The 24979-nt window shown below is 48.3% G+C and overlaps 1 protein-coding gene across 4 annotated transcripts in view; it reads right to left on the reverse strand.

Annotated features, from left to right (window-relative positions):
• The window catches only part of GALNT16 (polypeptide N-acetylgalactosaminyltransferase 16), a 63659-nt gene extending 41817 nt beyond the window's left edge, over positions 1–21842 (reverse strand). Inside the window, exon 1 of one of the 4 annotated variants that reach the window (XM_021402593.1) lies at positions 21579–21841. In XM_021402593.1, coding sequence (XP_021258268.1) covers positions 21579–21749 — 171 coding nt within the window. In that variant the 5' untranslated portion in view covers positions 21750–21841. Of the gene's footprint in view, positions 1–11937; positions 12064–16927; positions 17008–21578 lie in introns of those variants that run through there. The other 3 variants (XM_021402596.1, XM_021402594.1, XM_021402595.1) reach the window with 3 other exon arrangements.

Here is a 24979-nt window from a genome sequence, read left to right on the forward strand (position 1 = left end):
TGCCATGGTTTGTCCTACCACAGTTCTAGTTCTTTGCTTTCATGTCTAAGAACTGACAACCCTGCTTTCAAGGCAGCTATGTGACCTCTACCTAATGATCCTATTAGGCATCTTGATAGTGACTCTGCAGAGGAATGTTCTTATGATATTTCATCCTGACCTTGCATGTCCTCACCTACAGGACAGCGGAATGCCTCCAGAAAGAACACCTTCATCACTTTGCCTAGGTCCCAACAGGTATGCAAAGCAGCATGGGATAACACCTGGATGACTGCCAGAAGTAACACAGCACACAAACAACAGTACTAAAGCACACAGACTACATTCATTTTGCAGACAGCAGCCAAAAGAGTCCAAGGTACTTACTGCCATGCTGGTTATGAGCTCAGCATCGCACTGCACGTAAACAAGTCATTTCCACATGCAGTGACTGGCCTCAATATGACCTAAACCTCACTCCATCCCCATGTAAATTAACAGTCCATGCATAAATCACGACACCCATGGCTTTCCTTCTGGATACAGTCCACAGTCTGCATGTGCCCTGATGTACATTCATTGTAAAATGGACACCTGAGAAGATGGAACTTATTTTACCCTCATATGACAAGTGCATGATGTTGACAGTTATGCTCTGCTGCCGTCCAAGACAGATTTTTCCCTACATTTAATAGGAAGTGACCTTTATAAAGCACATCCATCTTTGACCCAGATATGCAATTCTTGAACAGGTCTTGAAGCAGTTAGCATAAACTGGATCCTGCAAAACTTTCTGGCCCATCTGACCAGAAGGAAGAACTGGAGAGGGGGACTTCATGTCCTGGGGCACCCTTCTAGTTTTTTGTTTTTGGGAGTGTTATGTAAAGCAACAGTGGAGGCCAAAAGCACTTCAAAGAATGATGCCTGAGGGCACTCTCTTCCAAACAGCTCTGAGGAAATAAAGCTGCTCAGAACCATGGAAGTCCAGACCTCAGATGACGTGAGGCAGCTGCCAGTGCCTATTTCTTCTCTGAGTTTGAAGTCTAATGCACACAGATGTCCATTATGCAAAACTTTTAAAATTATGCAACAATTTTTAGTTTTAATATATTCATGGCATTCGTACGCATTGAATTTATATAAACACCCATATGTCCAGACATACATACATCTGGCTTAGCATTCACTCAATCTTCATCTCATTCCCTGGAGTAGAGCCATTTTTTTTCCCTATTTGGTTAATTTTGTTGTAACAGGAACACCACCATCTTAGCTGATAGAAATCCTTTACTCTTCTACATTTCTCTCTAGGAAAAGAACAATACGAAGAAAACCCTAAAAAACTGAGTGAGGGAAAAGCCTTCAAAATGACTAAGAACCATCATGAGAGAGGAGAGTGGGGTTTGTGAGGATGTTTTTCCCAGCAAACAGCTCGTTCCCCAAACACACCTATTTCCATCCATAAATAACTATGATAACATCTGGTGTCAGGGAAAAGACAGACATGACAGCACACTCTCTGAATACATCAAGGACTAGGCAGTTGGTACTGGCACCCCTACCAGAACAACAGCATTGTCAGAGATTCCACTGGGTAGCTGGGGACATGGTGGCTCTGGGAATGAAGGTTTTGTACAGAAAAGTAATGGTGACACAGATACAAAGCTGTCTAATTTCTGACAACTGTTTAGCATCACCTCCTTAGCAAAAGCCATCTAGGCTTCTCATTGCATATGGGAGTGCTGCTTCGCATTCCTACACATACATCGTTTGTAAAAAAGGTACTATAGGTTGTTGTATTTGTTATTCTCAAAAAGCATCCCTGTCTTTGTAGACATATAAACACCTTAAGAATGCCCCGGTGTCCAAAAAATTTTGAATTATTAAAACAAAGAAGTAGCAGCATTTTGTTACTTGTTGAAGTGTTAGATGCTCTGAGGACACTTAGTCAGTACCTGAACTCAAATTTAAAGCATCTCACTCTATATCAAGACATAGACAATGTCCTCTTGGTTATCTGCTAGCATCTATGAGGCCAAAAAGACAGTTCAAATGGGAGTGGGCTAGGTCTTCATTAAATGCTTCAGCCAAATGAAGTTTCCCTACGCCCACTCCCCCACCTTTGCTGTCTGCTCAGATGCGTGTGCCTCCTGTGCTGATGCACTAATCTATTCCCTTTGAACTCAAGTGACCTACATTCAGCCTTTTTCTTCCACTGAATTACTGCTGTCTGAAGCGACAGATGCAGTCACACATATTTTCGTAGTGGAGAAAGCAACTTCAGACCTGCTAAGCTGGCGACGAGGGGCAGCACTGCGCTTCTCCCCGGGCCAACGGAAGGCAGAAGTCAAGTGGCATGGAGAAAAGGAGGCTGAAAATAGGCAGTTGAAATGCTAAAGAAAACTAACCTCCCCCAAATCCAAGTCAGGATACTACTTTTTTTTTTTTTTTTTTTTAATTGCTGCATACTTCAAAACAAAGGGGAAATAAAGCTACAGTAGCCCCTAGCCCTCCACAAAGAACATACAGCACAGAATATGGACAACGTTTAAGAATATAGCCTACATTTACATACTATTTTTCTGAAAAGCTGTGTGAAGAAGTTTCCCCAACAGTAGTGAAACCAAGGATTTAACTATTAAGAAAAGATAAATAAACATCAGAAAGCTTCCACAACTAAGCAAACAATATTGCTTCCCTGAAACATCCTAGTCTCAACTCCTGCAGTTGCTGCGTGCTTCTTGCTAATGTAGACAGCAGTGAACTAATTACTTAAGAGATGAGCAGAAGTCAGCAAGCACTGCTCACTCAACGCATTAAAAGATTTAATTATATTAATCTTGGGGCTCATTTTCTTTACGTTCAAGATCATGCTGTAAGAGCTTTTTGCTAAAGCTAGAGAAAGGAAGGTGAAGTGCTTTAATCATTCATCCTCAAGAGTCACAGCTTTAAAACTGGAATTGGAAGACTAAAAATAAAATAGAGTGGCTTTGCAACTGGCCAACATTCACACACTGGAGAAGTGCTGTATCATGTACAACTGAGACAGGAAGACAAGGGGACGGTCTGATACCAAGCCCCTCAGCAGGAGATAGAAACTTCTCCCACTGCATTTCTGTCAGTGGATCTTGCTCATTCACAGTTTTGAACATTATCCAGTTCAGAAACAACTCTCTCCTCTCCCCACTTTAAATCAACTCTGAGAGAGACCTTGTGACATACAGCCTCTGAGATAGCTGTAGTCCCATAGACTCAGCCAGATGGAGACTGGCCTTGCGGAGCAGCTCTCCTGCCTTTGTGCTGCCTAGGGTACCAACCTGGTCCTGTAGGCTGGCCCTTAGCCCTGCTCCATTCAATTAGAAACTGCACGGAGCTCATCTTCCCAGGAAATAACATCTGGGGAGGACACGACCTTGAGGAACTGAGTAATTTACCATAATGCTCCACACAGCTCCTCATATTAGCTTTTGAGCATCGCACAGAAAGGCTCTTGGCAGGACCTGATGGTTGGGAGCTAGCCGAGCCCATTATTAAAATGCAACTTGTCTGTAAACCAACAACACAACTGGCATTTTACAGTCACCTAGTATAACTTTACATACCACTGGCCTGGTTTCTTAGGGAAGTTCACAAATGACCTTCAGCTCACAAGGCAAAGACTTGTATTTTGGAGGTTCAAATGTAAGACCTGTCATCAGGGACCAATACTAATGCTCTTTCTATAGTGACAGTGGAGATGGTGTATATGCATCCATGATTTATTATAAAAATTAGTCCTCCTGCACAAGGCAGTTCACTCGGATGCGTTCCCTGCCATATATTCAGCTCAGTAGCATGCAATAGGTTTCTAATAATGGAAAAACTCATTCTCTGTCAGTGAAGATTTGAGAGTATCGGGTCATTGACATTTTGTTTAGAAGCCAGAAGAAATCCAATTTAATTGATTGATTAATTTTTCAGTTACTGCATTACCCCAATTCCAGAGCTCAGCAATCAATTTGAGCTGACAAGACCCTCACAGCCGTGCTCCACTCCTGCTTGGGTCTCCATCTACAAAGACATTAAATTCACCTCCCCAGTAGCAAATTTAATCAAGGATGGTGCATACCAATGAAAAATCATGCAATGGGCTCAAATATGCCTGTCAAATATGAAAAACCTGTGCTATACCATCCAGGCCTCTGTCACTCTAGACTTCCATCACATTACTAATAGCAGCCTCCTCAGCAGCCTGCTTTTTAATCATTGTCAACCAGGAAAGAGTTGGGTATATAAGGAAGCAGACACCACAAAAAAAACCACACATCTGAGTCTCAAAATACTCTGGACAGGTTATGGCCAAACAATCATTCATGGAAACCCACCGCTCCCTCATGCACCAAGCCCCACAGTCTCTCACATGGCCACTTGCCTCATTCTGCAGGTGCAAACTGCATCCAAAAAACCTCAGTGATTGCTACGTGACCACTGAGGGTCTTTAAAATCCATTACAGCATCAATCCCCATCCAATATAAACAGCTCTAATCTTGTTATGCTTGAATGTTTGTGGTCAGCAAAAACACAGCTACACCAAAATCTTGGCCCACAGCTGGTTTTTGGCTTGGCTAAATGATAGGTCTGATTGGGCAGATTTTGAGAGCTGGTATTTTTGAGTTCATTTATTAAAAAATAAGTCTATCATTTTTCTCCACTTATTCCACTAGGGAGTTTTTGCCCAAATGTCATTTGCAGCAGGTTCTCAGGAGGCCTGCAGTCAGGTGTCACTTCCTCCACACAGCCAAGAGCATTCCTGAGAGCCTCTCCCTGCTATGGCTGTTGAGCTCCATTCACTTCTTTGGAGAGTGTGATCCTCTAGCCACCTCCCATTGCCTAGGAGCACAGGCAGGTGCATTTTTCATCACTCAAATTCATTTCACCAAGGAGATGCACAGCTCCAAAAAGCCCCCAGCACTGTGACAGTCAAGGAATCTTGCCTAGGTTTTCATCAGCCTTCCTAAATATGAAGGGAAAAGAAAAAGTATATACATATAATCCTATCATCCATTCCATGAAAATCACAGGGTTACTCATGAGGATAAGCTCTGCTTTCTCCTTGCCAGTTTTTCAGAAGGCAGCACAAAGCAGAGATGCTTTGTTCACACTCAGAAGAACGCAGCATAAAATGTCATAAATTACCACTGAAATCCTGGTGACAAAATTAATTCCCACTGAAATCCTGGTGACAAAATTCCCAGTCACATCAGCAAGATAGGATTTCAGCCACAATACTACAAATAAACAGAGAGAAATGTACACTTTACTGATCAAGGCACCAGTTTTCTGCTACATTTGCCCTGAAAAGGGATTGTGTTTAGAAAGAATCCTAAATTATACATTGTTAAATCGCCTTCATTACAGAGATGACAAGTAATGTATAAATGCCTAGCTGGAAGTTGTGGTGGTAAGCTAAAGGGTAAATGCAAAACAGTTTGTTAGATACACAGAGCCTTCTAACACGACTCATTTTCTCCCAAATAGAAAAAGACAGAAGACGTTCCTCACAGGTCCAGTTCACTCCTGTTGGGTTTAGTTTTTCTGGCTCCAAAAGGGATTGTGGAGATGAACAAACATGAACAAAGGAAACTTGCTGACAGCTTTGTTCAAAGCAAGTTCAAACAAATAATTCATAAAGCAAACAGTAGAGCTGTGGTTACAAGCGTAGGGATACACAGCACTAAAGTTTTCACATTAAAAAAACAGAAAACCAATGATCAAAATACTTGAAAGAACAGTTAGAGAAGGAACAAGATGAGAGAGGTCTATCCTTTAATGAGAAAAGAAGAGCAAGAAAAAGATTAGATTGCAAGTCTACATTACAGTCTGCAATAAGCATTTCTTACCACACTTGGTTGGGTGTAAAAGACATTCTAAATAACAACCCTGAACATAGCAGGATGATGGACCGACAGCATCCAGCCCATCCATTCACCCACATATCCTAGCTCAGGTAGTCTAGGGCTAACGCTGCTGAAGGAGTCTGAATAGCAACACACCCAAGTCCAACAGAGAGCAGAACTCCTTAGCAGAATAGCACCTACTGGTGCTTGGTAGTTCAAAATGAGGTTTTGTGGGGGTTTTTTTGGTGATTTCTGATCAGCACAGAGGGTAGCTGCCACTGAAATGGCTGCAGCCACAGGGTGTGAGCGAGAGCACACACAGCAGCTCTCATACCCACCGACTGACACACACGCTAGTCAGGATTCAGCTAAGTGCCAGGACAGGATTTTTCAGTTTTTCCTCCCTGATCAACAGAGGCTAAAGCAACAAGAGCTGCTCCGGCTCTCTGAAGCCAGTGATGAGAAATGTACTGAAATTCTACAGGAACACATCCTTCAGCATCTATCTACCTTATGTGAAGGGCACTTCACCGTCTGTCAACACATGCACTACTTCTTGTAGCTCCCTCCCTTACGCCTCCTCCCCAAACCAATATTAAAAGGGATATTGGAAGTTGCAGAGTCAAACGTTCAGCACAAAGGGCAATTCTGAATTACAAGCCTCAGCACAAAGCTAGTTCTGCCGTGCACATCCAATATAAGCATGAAGTGGCATGGCTGCACATAATGATACACCAACCGGTGCACTGATGCATGAGACAGAGCTCCCTGGAGTTCAGATACCACAATCCCTTCCCTTTTCTCCACAACCGCATGCAAAGTAGAATGGAAACAAGCAGCATGCCAGAAGCATCCAGACCACATCCCTGATGACTTAGTAGTTCCTACTCATTTGACACCAGAGATGGTATTTGGGATGAATCAGCCTGCGACTTGTGCCTTGAGGGAGCTGGAGCAGCAGCAAACACAGAACTCATTGCATGGCAAGAGGCAGCATCCCTCCACACGCACACTGTGCCATGCTCCTTTCAGGAGCATCCCCCAGGGAAGGCTGAGAGAAATGAGACCTGTTTTCCTAGGCAGCATTTTGAAGCTATACCACTGCTTGGCTAGTGCTTCTTCTTCAAAAGCCAGGCCTTCTCAAGACAGATTTTCCTCTCCTAACATCAGCCTCCACAAATACAGTGGGGCTGTCATGTACCATCATAACTGCCCTGGTGGAAATCCTGTCTCTTTCTCTCCTGTCCTATTGCCTGCTCCTGCTGTACTTTTTGGTGATGTTTGTGGAGGGGAAGATGCAAATGCACTAGGGGTTCTTTGGAAGAATTTGCTCCACCTCAGCCAGAAACTCAAATCTCTCTGCTGTTGGCACCTCTTCTCCTGTTTCACTGATTTTAAAGGGACAAATGTTGCCCATAAGAGCGAAAACAGAAAACAAAGCATGAAAGCAAAGAAAAACCCAGAACCACACCATGCCTGGAGAGAAGCTGAGCTCCCTTTGCATTCCCCCAGGCCTTGAAGTCAGGCTTGCCACCAAATTGAGTATAATCTGAACCTAGGTCTTCTCCACAAATCTGATGAGGCCAAGGGGTTCCTAAACTCAAGACAGAGGATATTCCAATACCCATCCCCTGGTTACCCATTTCTGCTGTACCAGTGCTGTGAAGTGCACTTTTCCCTTTATCACCCAGGGATACCCACCCAGGTGGGTAATGAACAGGCAGCCACAGACATGCACCAACTGCTCCCAACCTTCCTCAGGTGTGGGAAACAGTAGCTCTCCTAGCTGGAAAGATCCCAAGGTATCATCAGCCTGCTGCTGTTTTCCTTCACAGCACTATATTCTGCCTCTGGCTGATGATGCAACCACCAGGGCAGAGGCTATAACGCCTGAGCTCATAACTGATACAGGCCTGCTTTTCAGCTGTTTGTTACCATAGCAATACCATAGGAATTTTTAGTTTGTTTTGTTACCTTTGTTCATTGTTTGTTGCTTTTTTTTTTTTTAAGCTATGTTCTCATCCGTAGCAAACAGAGGCAGTTCCCATGTGTGAGAACGAAATTAACGCTTGCAGAGCGTTGCAGAGGCGGCACGGCCTGCTGACTGGGAGCAGGGCACAGGCCTCAGCCCCTGCCTCATGCCCCACTGCGACTGGGTGAGCACCTGCACCTGCACCCAGCTCAGCGTCACAGCCTGCCCACGCTGCCATGCCTCCTCACCAAGCTCGTGCCAACCTCTCCCAGGATGATCAGCAAACTGCTTTGAGTTTGCAGCTTCTCCCCTAAATAGCTTGGCCAAAACCAGCTAACAAAACCAGCACAGATAAAGTAGAGGCTTCTCCTTCATTACTAGAGTCTACTTCAAGGGTATAGGAGTGACCTACAGAAGAGGACATACAACCACTTTAAGGGTATTTTCCAGAATTGCCATACCAACATACGTTGGTTAACAGCATGGTTTTCAATGTATTTTTTGTGAGCTACTCCAAAAGACCCACCAAAGATTAAAAATGCTGACTGCCAGAAATTCATCCCCAGCTTTCCTACTAAGTATAACGGTGGTCATGTCCAGATTGAAGGAAACCCAAGGGAAAACCCTTCCAGAAGGGAAGAAAAAAAAAAAAAAGAAAAAAAAAAAAGACCCAAACTCTTGGTCCATTCAGGCAATTCTGGAAAGCTGCCCCTTTAGCAAACAATGTTCAGTGGAGCAGAAGAGCTTAACTGCTATTCTCCAATGGACAGTGCGCTGCTAAGCTAAACTACAGAAAACCATCTCACAGGATCAGGTCTTTGTAATGTGTGTTCATTATAAAAAGGTGCAATTTTTGAACAGCTGTCCTGTGATTTGCTAGAACTCACCACTTCTGCATGCTGGTTTGCTGTGGATAAATGCCTGGCACTTTTCTTGCAAATGAAGAGTCAGTCCTTAAACACAAGCAGTAGAGGTCTGTACTGCAATGCTAGAGGTCAGGGGTTGATACAGATCTGTCAGTCATGCAGAACAATAGAATAATTCCATTAAACAAGAGCAGGAAGGTATCTTTCAAAAGCCCTATTGATCTTTAATCACAGATTAGTGAAGAAATCACGTTTCCCTTTAGAGAAAGGGATCTTCCTCACCAAAAGTGTAATTGCAGTGTGCGATGGAGTGCTCCCAAAGTGACTGCCTTGCAGAGAAACAATTGACACAGACCATGTGCAGCAGCAACAGTAATGCAACAGCAATTTCTCTCTCTGCATTAACCAGTGTTACACAGTTCAAATCCTACTGTGTAAAGTCTGAGACATGAGAGGTTCTGTTTTCTCTTGATACCTCAAAGAGGCTCATTAACCAGGGAACATCTAACAATCTCATGGGTTCAGGTACTAAAATTTGACTTAGCTGTCACAAGTATGTGTTCACTTACTACACCTGCAATGGAGTTGAAAGAACTTCACTGTTCTTCGTTGGTAGAGCCTCTGCTCAGATCTAGGTTGTTGGTGGGAACACCCAGCTGCCCCGTGGGGTGGCTGAGGGCCAGCGGTTGTGAGGGGACCAGCCCACATGCTCCATGGTTCTGGGAAACAGGGCCTACGCAACTACAGATGCCATGAAACTCAGCTTGCAGCCAAATAGGAATAAAACCCTGCAGTTCCAACTCCTGGTCCCTCCAGCTCAACCATGAGAGTGCTCTTCCATCTCTGATTCCCCAGACCTACAGCAATAGCATCAAGACAGCCATTCAATCATGCCACAGCATGCCAAGTAGTTTAGGGTTTTACCAATAATGATCCAATTTCATATTTACCTGTAGGCTTGTATCAAGCAGTTCCAAAGGTTAAGCACGCTCTATATGCATAAGATGACACAGAGGGATGCAGAGCTGAATCCTGAGAACTTGGCCTGCCTTCTGTCTTCTAGAAATGGATGGGGAAAAAAGCCAGGGCAGTTTGCATCACTAAAGCAGCTTTGCAAGAGGTAGCAGATAGTGAAAGTTTCCTCTGAGTAGCTGCACAAATAGGGAATCCAATACTTGGTTGTGTTACCAGCTCAGACGTCACATCTCATTAAAGAGGGCCCTACCTACTGCAAGTCAATGCTGCCCTACTGACTTCATCAAAGATGCCATCCCCTTTTGGGCAATCCTCAGACAGGAGGCGGCTGCAACCTGGCCTGGTTCCATTTCTGGGACACTCCCAGAAAAGGAGAAACCTAAGAGTAACGAAGACAACTTGGTCCCAGGAGCCACCAACCACCAGCCCTTTCTGAAGGACTCGGGTACTTGTAAAGTAAAAGTATCCAACGTCATCTTCTGCTCAGCAAGGAGAGAATAGTGCCAACAAATCTCCCATGTCAGACAGACCGATTTAGTTTAGTCTCTTAGTTCAGACAGTTATTTCCATTTCCTTGGTAGGTACCATGAGGCATCCCTCTGACCTCCTGTGGTTTTGCTCAGGAGGTCAAACAGCTTGTCACTTCTTCTGTACCACTCCATAGACCAGTAAAAAAAACATGAGGTCTCTTTGGATCACTAACTGAAATAAACCAGGAAAATGCTTATTTTCAGAGATGATGGAATTCCTCTGTACTGAATAAAAGTCTCCAGAAGTTGTCACAATTACAATATCATTACAGTATGCACTCACAGCTGGGCTGCAACATAAACCTCAAGCCTGCCAATATACACACATACAAATCTCCTAGGCAAATCATTCAGAAACCATGCACGTAGTTTCTGCATGAGAGGACACAAAAATGAGAGGAGCAACAGATGAAAAAGATGGCAGCCAGCCTACTGCCTGTAGCATATGCACAGGCATTTTTGACATCTCACCTACAGTCACTCCAAAGGTGGATAATTTTGATATTTTTATTTTTAAAATCATTTTCCTTTTAAAGAAATATCCTTTCATGGTACATTCCACTTTGCTGCTGCTTTTACAAAGAGGCCTGGACTTTATATCACTAGCCAGCAATCTTGTTCAATTATTCTGCTACAGACATACAATTTCTGGCAAGAAGTAAACTTGGCTAGTAAGATGCCCATACAGAGATGGGCATCTGAAAAAGTTTAGAGATTTTGTAGGTTAGCAAAGCAGTTGACTTTCAGACAAACCAGCAATGCTCGTAGTTTGCAGGAAGGGTCAGCCTGTACTACCTCCTGGCAGCAAATGGAGACATGCTTTCACATACTTCCCGAAATAACCACAAAGCAATTCATTCTCTCTGCCCCTTTGTGCTCCACATTCTCAATCTGTAGATTTGGAGCAGTGCTGCTGACATGAGGCTGCAAGGTTAAGCCTTCAGTGGCTTCAGCAGTATTGAACAATATTACACAACTTTTCTACCAACAAAAGAAAGGATCACCAACACTGAAGTCTTGCAGATTATTACTTTTTTTTTTGGACCAATGGGTTCTAGGGGGTTGAGGATGAGTCTCAGGTTACTCTGCTCAAAACAAACCCACCACCTGCTACTCCTTTTCCATTCAGCCTACAAAGACCATGCACAACCATCTGACCTGCTATCAGTGGCAGCAACGACGCAAGCTAGCATCAGTGCCCTCAATACTGGTGCCTCCATAACACAACGCTTTGCACTGCACTCAGCTCCACACCATGCTCTTCTCTCCACAGCTGGGACAGGGCAGTCATACCCACAGCAATATACTTACTCCATGCCATCAGGTCAGTGAGCACAGCAGGGGTTCAGGCTGCAGCAGAAGCATGAGCAGCTTTTGGTGGAAACGCTGCCCTGATTTAAATCCATTCTCTCCCTAAGCACAAGGAAAGGTGCGTATAGTAGGGTAGTACTGCTCAGGCCACAGATGCCAACAGTTTGCCATGCACACCAGCCTGGGATCTAGTGGGGACTGCATCCTCCTGTCTATCCCTTTCCTTCTCCTGACTAAGACCAGTTCCACTTTTGGTTATCATCCCACTGCTCTGCAAACAGAGGAATCTCTTCAAGCCACTAGGACTCAACTACTCAAAGACTGATTAATACCTTGGGAGATGTACCCAGGGACAAGGAAACGCAAGCATCATTGGTGAACAGATGAAGGGCATATCCCAAGAGCCAGCTGGTAAGGATAACTTTACCCATGTTTCTTGACGCCTCAGGCACCACTTCTGCTGGCAGCTACGAAAATCTGGAGGAATAGCACAGCCTATGATAACCTGCAGAGCAAAAGATAACAATAGCACATTCATAGAGCAAGAGCAGCAGTAAGCAGTGTTCCCAGGCTTTTGAATAAAATATTCTTGCTTCTTTCAGAAAGCTATGAGCTGTCCATTCCTTCTTCCAGCTGAATGTCCCAAGCAAGATCTTTCAGAGGATATGATCAGTCATGTTCCACAGGACTGCATCAATGTCTTGCAGAGCTCTTAAGCAGTGATTAGCATCTCCTTTCCACCCCAGCTGAAAGGGACCTGCAGAGCAGGATGCAGCTGCAGGCAGACCTGGAAGCAGGTGCTTTTTAATGAGCCCCCATCTGAGATTTGCAAATCTCAAACCCCAAGCACTTACTTTAATTAACTGCTTCCATTCACTATAAGGATACAAAAGACTTTTTATAAATGAAAATATTGTCCTATAATTAAAAGCAGATAAGAGTGTTCTCTGCCCAGCAACAGTCATTTTAAACTCATTTTTGTGCTTTTTAAAGCCAGTAAAACAATTTTACATTGCTCACGTCTTACAAAAGAAGCTTTTCTAGACAAGAGTTCCATCAATTAGTCATCAGTGCTGTACATGGTTTTCACAGAGAGGAATCCAATAAGCTACGTATTGTCAGAAGTTCTGGTCCTTTCCAAACTGCTAGGCTGCAACTCTTGTCCTCAGACACAGGTCAGAAAGACCAACATGTCTGGGCGCTTGAACAAGCTGGACACACAAAAAACTGCACAGAAACTGTTCTGGGGGCTTTTCTGTTCAGAAAATGCATCACCACCCACAGGCCAGCAAATCTTAAACACTCCAGTCTTTCCTTTTCTGATTTCTTGGCACTATACACTTGAGAACAAGGAGAGGCAGAAATGCTTGTCCTAAACTCCCTCATTCAGAGATATTGCTTTAAATTACAACTTAGCATCCACTAAACTTGAGAAATCTCAGAAAAAACATTCCAGGGACAACCTTCCATCAAGACTCTTTTGGCAGAGGACGCAATTCCATCTTAACTCATGGCAGGAGAGCACAGAGCCCAAGAAGAGGAAGAAAAATACTTTCTCAACACTTGAATCCCAAAGGAGAAGTACAAGAATCATGCAGAGAACACCTGCGGTAAGGCACTCACTGAAGAGCACATGGACAAATACTCTCTGATACCACAGATCACCCAGAGAACAGAAAAAGCTGAAGATCACAGCCTTTGCTTTCAGGAAGAGCCTAGGAGACCTTGAGTACGCTGCAGGGGCACCCAAAGCTCTTGTGGTGAAAGTGAAGTTAAAAGAGGACTTAAGAGTTGTCCCTGTGAGAGCTTGCGTGCTCCCCCTTGCTGGGAGGCAGGGAAGGAAGCAGCTCTCCTCAGCGATCTGTTTGCACCATGGCAGGTACCGGGGGAAGGAAGAAAGCTGTCAAAGCAGCTAAAATAAACCTTCCGCTGAGAAGATGGATGTTGTTACTGGCGATAAATAAATAAACAAAAGTCCAACCCTCCCCAGTGATTTAATTGTTCTGGCTAGCTAGGAGGGGAGCCCTGCTGCACCCCACTGGCAAGCATTTCAAATCACGCTTATGTGCTTTGGAGCCAGTGAGCTGCTCCTGCATTACTCTCTGCGAAAGACACGTGCCCTTCAAAACCTGAATGTAAGTAATCCTTGGCACTGGAAGCTGGGTTTCACATAGAAGAATCCAATAAGCAATTTTAATCTCTGATTCCTTAGCTCTGTGCACGACTTTCTGAGCCTCCTCTCCTCCAGACAGCTGGAATGGCACCACCTGGCCAGCTGAACCAGAGGGAATGGGGGGACAGAAGCAGGGCGCAAGATCCACTTGTGCCACAAACTATGCTGTTAATCGTGAAATTGCCTTAGTAAATCTCTTCACCCTATCCCTTCCTTCACTAGCAGCAGTATGGGAGATGAGAACACAGATGTTTTAGGAGAGGGCTGCTACTACAGATTTAAACATGGCATGATTTTCTCCTTTTATCACTGCAGATCTAGAAGCTTTGGAATATGTAAGTTTCAGGCATCTCCTGATCAGCAGAGAGCAAGCCTTGTGGAGCTACCTCCATGCAAAGTCAGCAATTCATTAAGTAATTAAGAACACAATAGTGACAGCACAGCAATATCACATGGAACTCGATCCCTGTCTGCAGACATTTCACATGAACAGTAAACAACAACAGACATTTCTGCTGATGTAATTAATCTATCCCCTACTATATTAATGAGACAAAGACACGCATTTTATGATGAATTCTTCTAATTAAGAACCCCATGCAAATAGCACGCATCTCACCCCAGGGACTTTATCTCAGCCAAGAACCCAGCTCAAGGATAGAACTCGGCTGGGCGGCTAGGTGAGCACAAATCACAGTGACACGTCCTTCTGCAAGGCAGAAGCCAATGAACCATCCCTGGACAGCTCTTTGCTGTTTGCTTCATTCAAGTCACTCATTAGGAGGGCTCTCACCTCGCAGCACGCAAGCTGTCACACTTGTCAGCAGAGACCTGAGTGTTCTCGATGCTACATTCCAAAGATACATCAGGAAGAGAAGCACCATCCCCACAGGTGGAAGCATCCTGGCACTGTACATCAGTTGGGTACATTTGTGTATTTTGCTTAACCCACCACCCCTTCCCACAAATGATCCACGGCTATTCACACATTCCCTGAAGCCCCAGGGAAGGGATGTCAGTCAAGTGTCCGGTGTGAAGGATGTTCACAGCGCAAGTCAGAGCCTGAGCAATCAGTGTAAATCAAGACTTTAACCTTTCTGAGCCTCACATTCTTGATCTGCAAAATATGCTCAAGGGCCTTCCAGAAATGTGTTAAGTGAAGTGCACCAGACAGATATGTCGATACAAAAATATACTTATTACCAAAAATAACAACTGACGCATCTTGGTCTTATTGTCTCTAGACTGTTTCCCTGGTAAAAATAAATAAATAAATGAATAAAGGGTAAAACAGATGCTGCTACAAATCTGTTTAATATAGAAATACACATTTGCTTTCAGCCTGCACACCCCTATTAGATAGATCCTTGGGCTCGTGCAATATCTAACTCCCAACTAATGTAACATTATATGCTAAGACATAAGCATAGCAGCCAGTATCCCAGCTCCTAGTGCAGAAAGCAGCACTTGCTGTTTACTGACCTGCAGAAAGAAATCTGGCTGCCTAGCAGCTGAATCAGATGGCAAGAGCCTCTTTCCCAGGCAACAAAGAAAATATTCAAGAAAAATCATCCTCTACCCACTACTCTCTGCAGTATTACCATTAGGCCAGCCATAACATATAGTCAGGTCTCTTGGTCATTTAACACAACAGAAAGGGCTCCTGTGACCACGTTTCCCCTGCCTGACTGGGGACAGCCTGTTGGGTTAGCTGTGGAGGAGCAGACAGCAGTCCTCTCCTCCCACATCTCACATCTTCCAACAAGGGAATGTGGCTTCTACAGCAAGAGCAGCCAGCTCCAGCCCAGTGATTCTCTATGATCCCAGCATCTTTAGGTTTCAGAGCATTCAATCTGGCTCAGTACAAACACCGGAGCGTTGCAAAACCAGCACATTACATTGTCAATCCCTGTGAAAGGATTCCAGAGACTAGACTTTGTTGGCCTGAACCCAGTGCTGCTGCCATCCTCTCTTCTCTCCCCCAGCAAGTGAAGACTCTTGGTTGAAGTTTGCAGCCCATAAACTACAGGTGCTAAGAGCTGAGCACTGGTTTCTCCTAAACACTGCACACACAGCTGCTGGCAGCTATGAGCAGCCCTTGCGGGGTGGCACCTTGCTGCTGCTGCTGCAACGGGCAGGTCACCCAGCTCACAGCAGAGCTCAGGGCCCGCACTGCCCAGTCTACGTTAGTTACAAACCTCTCTTGACAAGAGTTGGGGTGCAGTAGCAGTTGTACTGCATTCAGACTACTGCACTGGGGGAAGTAACAATAATCAGCTGAACCCATCCCTGCAAAATTCTGCTCCTGCAAAAATGAATGCTGCAATTTGCATTTGGCTATGAATAACTTGCGGCAAAAAAGCTATATGCCCAGTCACAGCGGGCTGCCCATTATACCTCATGCCTTGTGTCACCAGACAGGAGTAAGTATGCAGGATTCACAGCGCTGTTATCGATCTGCTTAAAGAACTCATTGGCACAGCAAAAAATGAGAACCACAAGTGCCAGGAGCATGTTCCCAGATGAACGCACTTTTTTCTACAGTGAGCCACTGGTCTGAGGCACTGGTTACGGATGTCACTTTACATTAAGACCAACAAAAGATGAGGAGGCTCACTTCATGAGGGCAAAGCACAGGATTTAACTCTCCGAAGGTGGAGCTGAGAGTGCAGTAGGAGCCCCACAGCTGAGGCAGCCCCCGAGCCCTGTGCCAGCAGCCAGTTTAATCATTAACATTGTCACACAGAGGAACCATTTCTAAGCTTTCCAGCCTGTCTCCCCATTTTAGCAGCTTATTCTCAAATGCTCCTTCCCTCAGATGAACAGCAGAGAGAAACACAACCTGAGTTGGCACGTGGAATAATTGAGGGGGTAGAACATCCCTGACCCACCCCCTATCACAGGCAGAATTTATTTCTACCAAGCCACCACAGCCCCCGCAGGGTATGGATCACAGAATCGCAGAACCATTAAGGTTGGAAAAGACCACTAAGACCATCTAGTCTAACCACTAACCCATCACCACCATACCACTTAAGCACGTCCCCAGGTGCCCCATCTCTGTGCTTCTTGAATGAGGCCTCCACCACCACCTCCCTGGGCAGCCTGTTCCAATCACATCAGGCTGTAGGTGACCAGGTTGTAACTGGCCTCAGAAATGACAGGCAAGTCCCGATACACTGCCAAGGCAAAAGGTGAAGCCCAAGCAAGAGCAAGGTGCAGGCAGCTACAACAGCAGGACAACCTGAATGTTAATTGCCTCTGGGTAGCGGCCTGAATCCGCTACCAACATCCTTCAGTCCATGTCAGCACACCAGACATTATCCAAGCTCTCCTGACTTCACTAGTATTTTAACTGAAGTTAATTACCAGAGGCCAGCAGATTGAATAATGAATGTAGTCTTTCTTTCCCTTCTTTCAGCAAAGATTGAGGCTTAACCTCAACTCTACATCAGGTAAGCTCATCTCCAAGTCTCTCATCTCCCACCTGAGCAAATCTTCCCCATCTCCTGCTGAGCAGTCCCACCTGACCTGCCCCACAGCAGGTGTGATCCCTCACTGCAGGATGCTGAGCCCACATGGCTCCCAAAGTGCCGTTCACCAGCTGACGTGCAGCAACTGAAGTCCATCCCAGTGTAGCTACATCAGATACTCTCGCTGACAACAGCGTGGGAATTTACCTTGGGAAGAAAAATACTGAACTGGTAACTTACAGCAAGTCCTGATCTAACAGAAGCATCTTCCATTCAGATTCAAAACTGGAAAGCTAAGAATTCCCTCTAATGATTCAACACAACCTTCTGGCAACATGCTTGCTGACAGTCCTTGCCACGGAGCGGTGACAACCACAATTAACGCTTCGCACAGGGCTGGCAAGTTAAATATAGCAGCGGGAGGTGTGTTCCTGGCAGAATTATAACCATGGTAGTGGAAAGCGAGACAAAAAGATTAATGATGGAAGGCGGATCCCCAAAGCTTACTTACTCTTAATGAATGTGTCACAAGACTCGGTTGAGCAAATTCCTGGACTTTTAACAAACGCTGTGCACTGCATTATTTCCTGGTTTCTCGGATTCACTGCTACATAAACACAGGAGTTCAAACAGTCACCCTGCACGTCTGCTCGCTAGCACTGTTTCATTTACAATTCAGATGTTACAGCTTTAGATTCTGCTGAAGTGCAGCTGAAGGAACCAGGCACATCTGCGTACCGAGTTTTCTGAACACACAACACAGAGCAGCACCGAGTGCCTCTGGCACGCTCATGAGCTCAAATAACGCCTCACAGGAGTCTCAGGGTACTGGAGGCACAGAACAGCAGCAAGGGGGCCCTTCCTACCCTACAGCCGTTGGTCCTGCCAGCCACCCTCTAGGAGCATCTAATCCTCCACACATGGTACAGGAACACAGTGCCAGGGAGCTGACACAACCACACAGGTCCTAGAGCAACTCCTGCAGATCCCAGAGGGACAGGGGCACGAGAGCTGAGGGAGAGCTTCCTAACCCTTCTTCAGTGCTCATAGCAATACTAATGCCCATTAATCCACCCCTGTTAGGGTGCCCCTTAGGAGAGACTATGCAGAAGCAGAAGACAGACACAGATCTGATCCCCCTCAACTCCACAGTTACAATCCTCCAACTAAAAAGAAAGAAGAGGAAAAATGAGTCTGGCTGTGACAGGTTGGGAGGACTAAATCCCTGTTATCTAGGACACCAAGATGGAAAGGTCTCAGCTGCACACACATCCCACGCCTCTGGTGATGCCCCTGCAGAAAAGCGTCCCTACAAATCTCCCCGCAGGAGACTGACAGCTGGTGAGCCAGCTGCCCGGGGCTGCCGGCAGCAAGAGGGCTCTGTGTAGGGGCACTGCCACGCTGAGACCAACGTGCTTCAAAGCCCGGGGTGCAGGGGGCAGCAGGGCAGGAGCAGTGCTCGCCACAAAGTAGAGCTGCGCAACCCAGGGGCTAAACAGCTGCAGAGAGTATGTCTCACAGCCTGTGTACCATACGCTCCGCCACAGACAGTCATTTCCTTCTTCACACCAGGTTACCCTTCAACTCCAGCACACCTGTACTGAAGGCAAGGCTTTGAGCCTCCAAAAATTAAAAGTAATTCACAATTAACATTTTTAATAATGCTAGAAACTAAGTGATGCAAGGTGATCAGCAGATTTTCCCTCCTACCCAACGTGACTCAATCCATGTCCTGCACTGCAAGGACAGCATTGTTCATTGCCACTTGAACCACCTCCTCCTGGCCCACCTGGCATCGCAGCATGGGATGTGTGCCTGTTCCAGAACCTGACATGAGCCAGCAGGTCTGTCTTTGCACCTCTTTCACACGCTGCCAAGAGCGGCTTTTGATACATGCTGGGGAAACCCTCTGAGGCGAGACCTTCCTCTGAGCACCTCTCCTTCTCCCAGTGGACCCTTTGTGCTGACCACAGCTAGTTCGGAAGGAGCACTGATTTCCTCACCCTTCCTCAAGTTACTCAGCTGGCACAGTCTGAAAGACTGGAAACACACACCCAGCAGGCACAGCACAGCAGCTGGGCATCCCAGGGCACGGCACGGCCACACATGGACCACCCAAACACAGAGCGGATGCAGACAGGCACAGCTTTGCTCAGATCCGCTCCAACAGGTGCTGAGACTCGGTACCTCTGTGCTGGGCAAATGAGGTTATTCCCTATCTCTCTGCAGCACGAGCACATCACTGAGCACCAGGAGCCTGCAGTCAGCACTTGAAAAATTCACATTTCCCAACTTCGATACTTCACTATTAATTTTTACATTTGGGAAATTACTTTGGAAGTCTACCTGGGGAACATTTTTAAGACTGAATTCTGTGGGTTTGATGGCTCCCACTTGCACCACCCCGTGTCACTGTTCCCAGACTCAGAGACAAACTCAGGAGTTAGCCAAAGAGCTGCACAAAGGCGCAGCATGGAATTACTGAGCACCACGCTGTGGCACTAGATTCTTCATTCAGGGCACCCATCGGTGGCACGGCTGCTACTGGAGCTCCCGTGCTGCCCATCAACAATTAGATCTGCCAGCTGGGTTACACTAACAATATTACTGCAAACCATTTCTTTTATTTCACTTTTCAATGCCCCACACAGGCCCACAGGGACACGTTAAATACAATTGTTTTCTGCTATTCAGGCAAATGGCATTCCCGCATTTCAGAGATAAACATCATAAATAAAATATGAAGCTGCCGAACTGTCACTGAGCATCACTCCAGCAGTGACATCCCCAGGGAAGCAGTCACGCAGCGATCCCTTCCCAGGGCGCTCACCTGCTGCCACAGCTGAGATCCCACAGAGAAGCACTGCAGAGCCTGAAGTGATACTTTATTCTTCACATCAGGAGAGAATAATTAAGAGAACCACATCTCGCTTCAAGCCCAGAACGTACTTCAGCTTTTTAAAGCCGTGCAATTCACTGTAATTTGCCCAGGATCCGAAATGTCACGGTGCAGACACAAGAGTAGAACTCGTGGACTCGCTCATCCAAGAGATGCGATTAATTTTTTCCCCCAGAAAGAGAGGCAGCCAATTGCAGAGAATTGCAGAAATAATTTTCCAGAGAGCCATAAGTCACATGAGTCAGCCCTACTCACAGTGAGCCCAGGCCTGGGCTCCAGATCATCGCTCACGGGGAGCAGAGGAGACCGGGAGCCAGCCGAAGGTTGTGGAAGGCCAAGGGACTCAGCAGCACGCAGGGGATGCGCACGCTCCTCTTACACAACGCTGCCATCATTTATTAGCTCAAGTCTCTCGGCTTCCCCGGGGCCGAGGGCCTTGCACAGGACAGCCGTTGGGAGCGGCACGTTCCCTGGGTCGGATGGGAGCAGAAGGCAGCGCCGCAGCCTCGGCAGACGGGGGTGGGACGGGCACTGAGAGCTGCCTTGCACGGCGGGCAGAACCCGTCCCGGCGCCTCGGGGCCTCGCTGGATGCCAGCCCCGCGGGGCAGCGCTGCCCCGGCACGCGAGACAGAAGCCCAGACACCGCAGGACCCCGCGGCCGCACTTCTGCGCAAGCAGAAAGATGCGGGTCAGGAGATGACATCGCCACCGCACCGTGCTGCCGTCGGGCACGGCAGGAAAGGGCCCCACAGCACAGCCCCTGCCTGCCAGCGCCTCGTGGGCACCCAGCTACAGGGAGGGACGGGAGGAAAAGGATGAGAATTTCCCCCCGCTAAGCGGTTCCAGAGTGGGCCCGGCCGGGACGCGCGCTGGGATGTGGAGCTCCGCTGCCCGGCGCTGCAGCTCGCGCCGTGCTGAGCCGCCAGCACGCAGCGCCTGCACGGGCAGCGCGGCACCCAGCGCGGCAGGGCACGCGGCTCCGTAACACACCGCAGCCCTGGGAGAGCGAGTAGAGCAAGTGCAACAGAAAGCCCAGACGACAGAAGGGTATGCGGGAAAATAAAGGTGCCGGAGCGGCACGCTCCAGAAGAGCGGGGCTAGGGGCAGCGCCCGGCAGGCAGCGGCGCTCAGCCCTCCGCTCGCTCAGCTTCGCCCGGCAGCGGGACAGCCCGTCCCGGCCGGCTGCACGGAGCTGGGGGCGCCGCGTGCATCCGCACGGCTGCTCCGGGCTGCGACGCGCGGCAGGTAACACCCGCGCCGTGCCGGGAGCCTCGGCTCAGGGAGACTTAGGAGTTTCCGCATCGGCCGGGAACGGCTCCGCCGGGCCGCTTCTGCCCCGGGGGAACGCGAGCCCGGAGCTCCCGGCCGCCCCAACCGGGGGCGCGGCACGCGCCCCTCCGCGAGCACCGCTCCGCTCCCCGAAGCCGCCCGTCCCGCTCCCCGCTGCCATGGTTACGGCAAGGAAGCCGGAATCGATCCGAAGAGCCCCGACTCCCCCCGCCCGCCCCGCTCAGACACTCACGCCGAGGGGCACGGCGCTCTCCTCCCGCCGCCCCGCAGCCCGCTGCCCGCCGCGGCCGCTACCGCCGGCGGCCGCCGAGCGCGGCTTGCCGTCCTGCCATAAGTAGTAGAAAGTGCCCAGGATCCAGGCGGCCGTCAGGATGGCGATGGCATTAGCCCTGATCCTCCTCATGCCGAGCGCCCCGCAGGAGCCGGGCCGCGCCGCCGGGCGAGGGCGGCTGCGGGCGGAGGAAGGCGGCGGCGGCGCGGAGCTCCCCCCGCGCGCTGCGATGGAGCCGCCCCGGCCCGCCGGGTCCTAGCGCCGCGCCCCGCCCTCCCGCGCCCGCCCCGCGCGGGTCCTGCACGCGCCGAGTTCTGCGGGAGGCGCGCGGTTCCTTCGCGGCGGCGGCGGCGTCCTGCGAGGGGCGCTGCGGGAACGCGGTCGCTCAGCCGTGCCTGAAGCGGGAGGAAGCCCCCAGCAGACGTGCTACCCGGCAAGGTGCCCGCCTCGAGCGTGGCTGTGCTGTAAGCGGCGACGCCGCCTGTAGATAGCGGAGGCGGCCGCGCCCGCAGCAGCCCGGCAGAGGTCTCGGTGCCGCCTCTGACGCAGGCGTACGATGAATATCGACGGCGATATCGTTGCGCTGCTGACTTTCGCAAAAGCGTCGGCCAATTCAATAAACGCCCCGTTTCCTGACACGGGTGACCCGAGAAACATAACTATAATAAACGAAACAAATTAAGATTGTGCGAAGCTCACGGCGGCGCTGCGGGGCTGTTACCAGCATCGCCGCCGGGGTCAGCTGTTACTCCCGCGCTGGAGATGTTCAGCCTTACTTTGCGACGGACGCGGCAGAGGTGTGGGCAGTGGGGTGACACATCCGCATTTGCCCGAAACGTGAACGTAAGGTCTGCCTGGACTCCAGAAGCGGTTTAAAGAAAGTCACGCAGAGTTTAGCTAACAGTGTTTGAAGAAAACCCAGCACTGGGGCTCGGGCTGGAGCGGGTCCCTCCACGCCGAGGAGTGCAGCTGCACCCTTGCCAGGCAGAGGTTCCGTCTTCCCAGGCTGCTCCAACCCAGCAGCAGAACTTTCTTAGAAAAGCCTCTGCGGCAGCTCCTAGCTATGCCCTATGGGTGAAAACCAGCCCCAGCTCAGCCTCTGGCGAGGCCCCAGCCTCTCGCAAGGCTGCTCCTAGGGAGCTCCTGCATGGGCAAAGCTGGATAACAGGGAGAAGAGGGCAAAACATCCCTCGGTGGCTGTCTCTGAGCTTGCTGCCACCAGCGACTCCGTCCTCCCGCTCCGCTCCCTCCGTGGGCTGGACACATTCTCGCTGGCAAAGCTCCTGCCCCCTCTGAGCAGGGACAGCACTTCCAGGTGCTCAGTTAGGGGGGTAGACAGGTCAAGGTGATTCACCTACAGAAGGACTCTGAGCTCAGCCCTGACTTCAGCTCAGGAAACTCCTGGAAAATGGAGAAGGGTGAAGAGGTGTTGTTCATCCCACTGGGCACAAAGAGCCTCAGAGTCCTTCCTCTATCGCGGATGTGAAAGGCACCTCTGGAGGTCTGACCACAGCACCTCATGTGCTCTTCACCCAGAGCCACGCCATTCCTCCATCAGCCTTCAGACACGTCACCCCCACTGCACAGCCAAGGCAGCAGCATTACTCGTCTGAACCAGCCAGATTCCTAAACTGCCCCAAACACTCTCCTCATCTGAAAGAGCTTTCTCATGCTGGTCAGGGGGCATGTGTGTGGGTGTGTGGGTGTGTTTCAGACAACCAGCGCTGCTGTGCCCCGCATCACCTGTCCCCCTGCACATCCTTGGCCTCGGTCACCACCACAAACACGTCAGGCGTGCCAGAGGTCTGACGGCTCGTCTTAAACACGGCCTGGAGCCACTCGTCCCCACAGGCACCATAAACAGCCCAGACAAACTGTGCCCCCGGGAGTGGCTCCATCCTTAATTTATTCTGCTGCCCGGTCAGAAGCGGCACAGGGGACGGATGGTTTCTGCATTTAACAGAAGATGCGCTACCTAGGATGGTGCACATGCCAGTGAAGGACAGAAATACCTCCTGGCCTTTGGTTTCTGGCTGATGTCCAAGCAGCGTGGGGGCAGAGGGCAATGACCCAGGGGAAAGAGCGTACAGTTAGCTGGGAACTGGGATTTGAACTGCTTTGTATTAAATTGTACTGTTAAACGTTCTTGTAAGTGCTACTTAAGGTCACTGTGACCTTAGCTATCTTCACGAACCTTTTTCTTAATGAAAAAGAGAACAGAGAAATTCCCAATCAGATGTAATTAACAGTTCTACAATGCACTTGTGCTTCTCAAGAGAAGCTGAGGTTAGCTGAGGACTAACCTTGGCCAGAGCATCTCCTCTGGCAGTCTGAAGGGGCCCAGCAAGTCTTCAGAGCCAGGGACCTGGGACTCGGTACACCCCCTCGGGAGGAGGCGCTGTTAACCCTCTCTGAGCCAGGTAACCCATCCGCCCACCACTGCGGGAACAGCACAGCTGCAGGGCTGGCCACAGCCTCGGAGAAGACAGCGGTCTTACCTTCACCATTGTTCCTCAAGGCTGCTTTAGCGAAGTCAAGGCAGAATGAGGCACAGAAAAACGCCATAGAGTCATTTATAAGTAGTGAGATCTCTACGGTGTAAAAAGAATAAATATTTAAGTACAAATAGCTATATATCAATACAGGTCATTAAACTAGAAGATCCACTAACAATCAGCCTGACCAGCTTTACAAGTGACCTAAGTTTTCGTTCTCCCTTCTGCTGTTCTTACCATCTTTTCTCATTCCTGACCACGTGCTTCCCTTACTTGCTGTATCTTAATTTTTTCTAGGACAGGGATTTATTTCCCACCTTTATGGTAAAGCATGTAACTCTTTTATTGTGCTCAGAATCAATTAGCAATGAAATCCTTTTATTACAATCTGATGACTATTTGCTCTCCTTTATTGGCAGCACATCGCAGCTCTGACTGTGACCTGAACAGCAATTTAATCCTCATAGAAATTCTATGCTTTTAAGGCTCAATACAGCTATCAGGTTGGTGCTCATAACAGCCCTTTTAGCTGCAGAGCAGAAGCAGCTTGCAGTGCTCATCTGGCAAAATGATGAAGTTCCAGTCTCCCGCTACAGAAGAATTCCAGACAAAAACATTGCAGTCTGGGAAGAAACCTGTGAAAAATATCCTACCCAGTTTCTCACGCATCCCGTAAGAGCGGCTTCTACCAGCAAACTGGGTTCAAGTCGAGTGCACTGAAATATGCTTAATTTTCCTTAGAGCCACAGCAACGTACTTATTTTTGAAGCTCCATCACTCGAAATAACCTAGACAATTAACTGAAAACTTTTCAAAACATTTCAGTCCTGGCACTGAGCATGAGAAAGCCCAGGCTGAGGGGAGGCT

The sequence above is a fragment of the Numida meleagris genome, chromosome 6 (genome assembly GCF_002078875.1).
Source record: "Numida meleagris isolate 19003 breed g44 Domestic line chromosome 6, NumMel1.0, whole genome shotgun sequence".
Lineage (NCBI taxonomy): Eukaryota > Metazoa > Chordata > Aves > Galliformes > Numididae > Numida > Numida meleagris.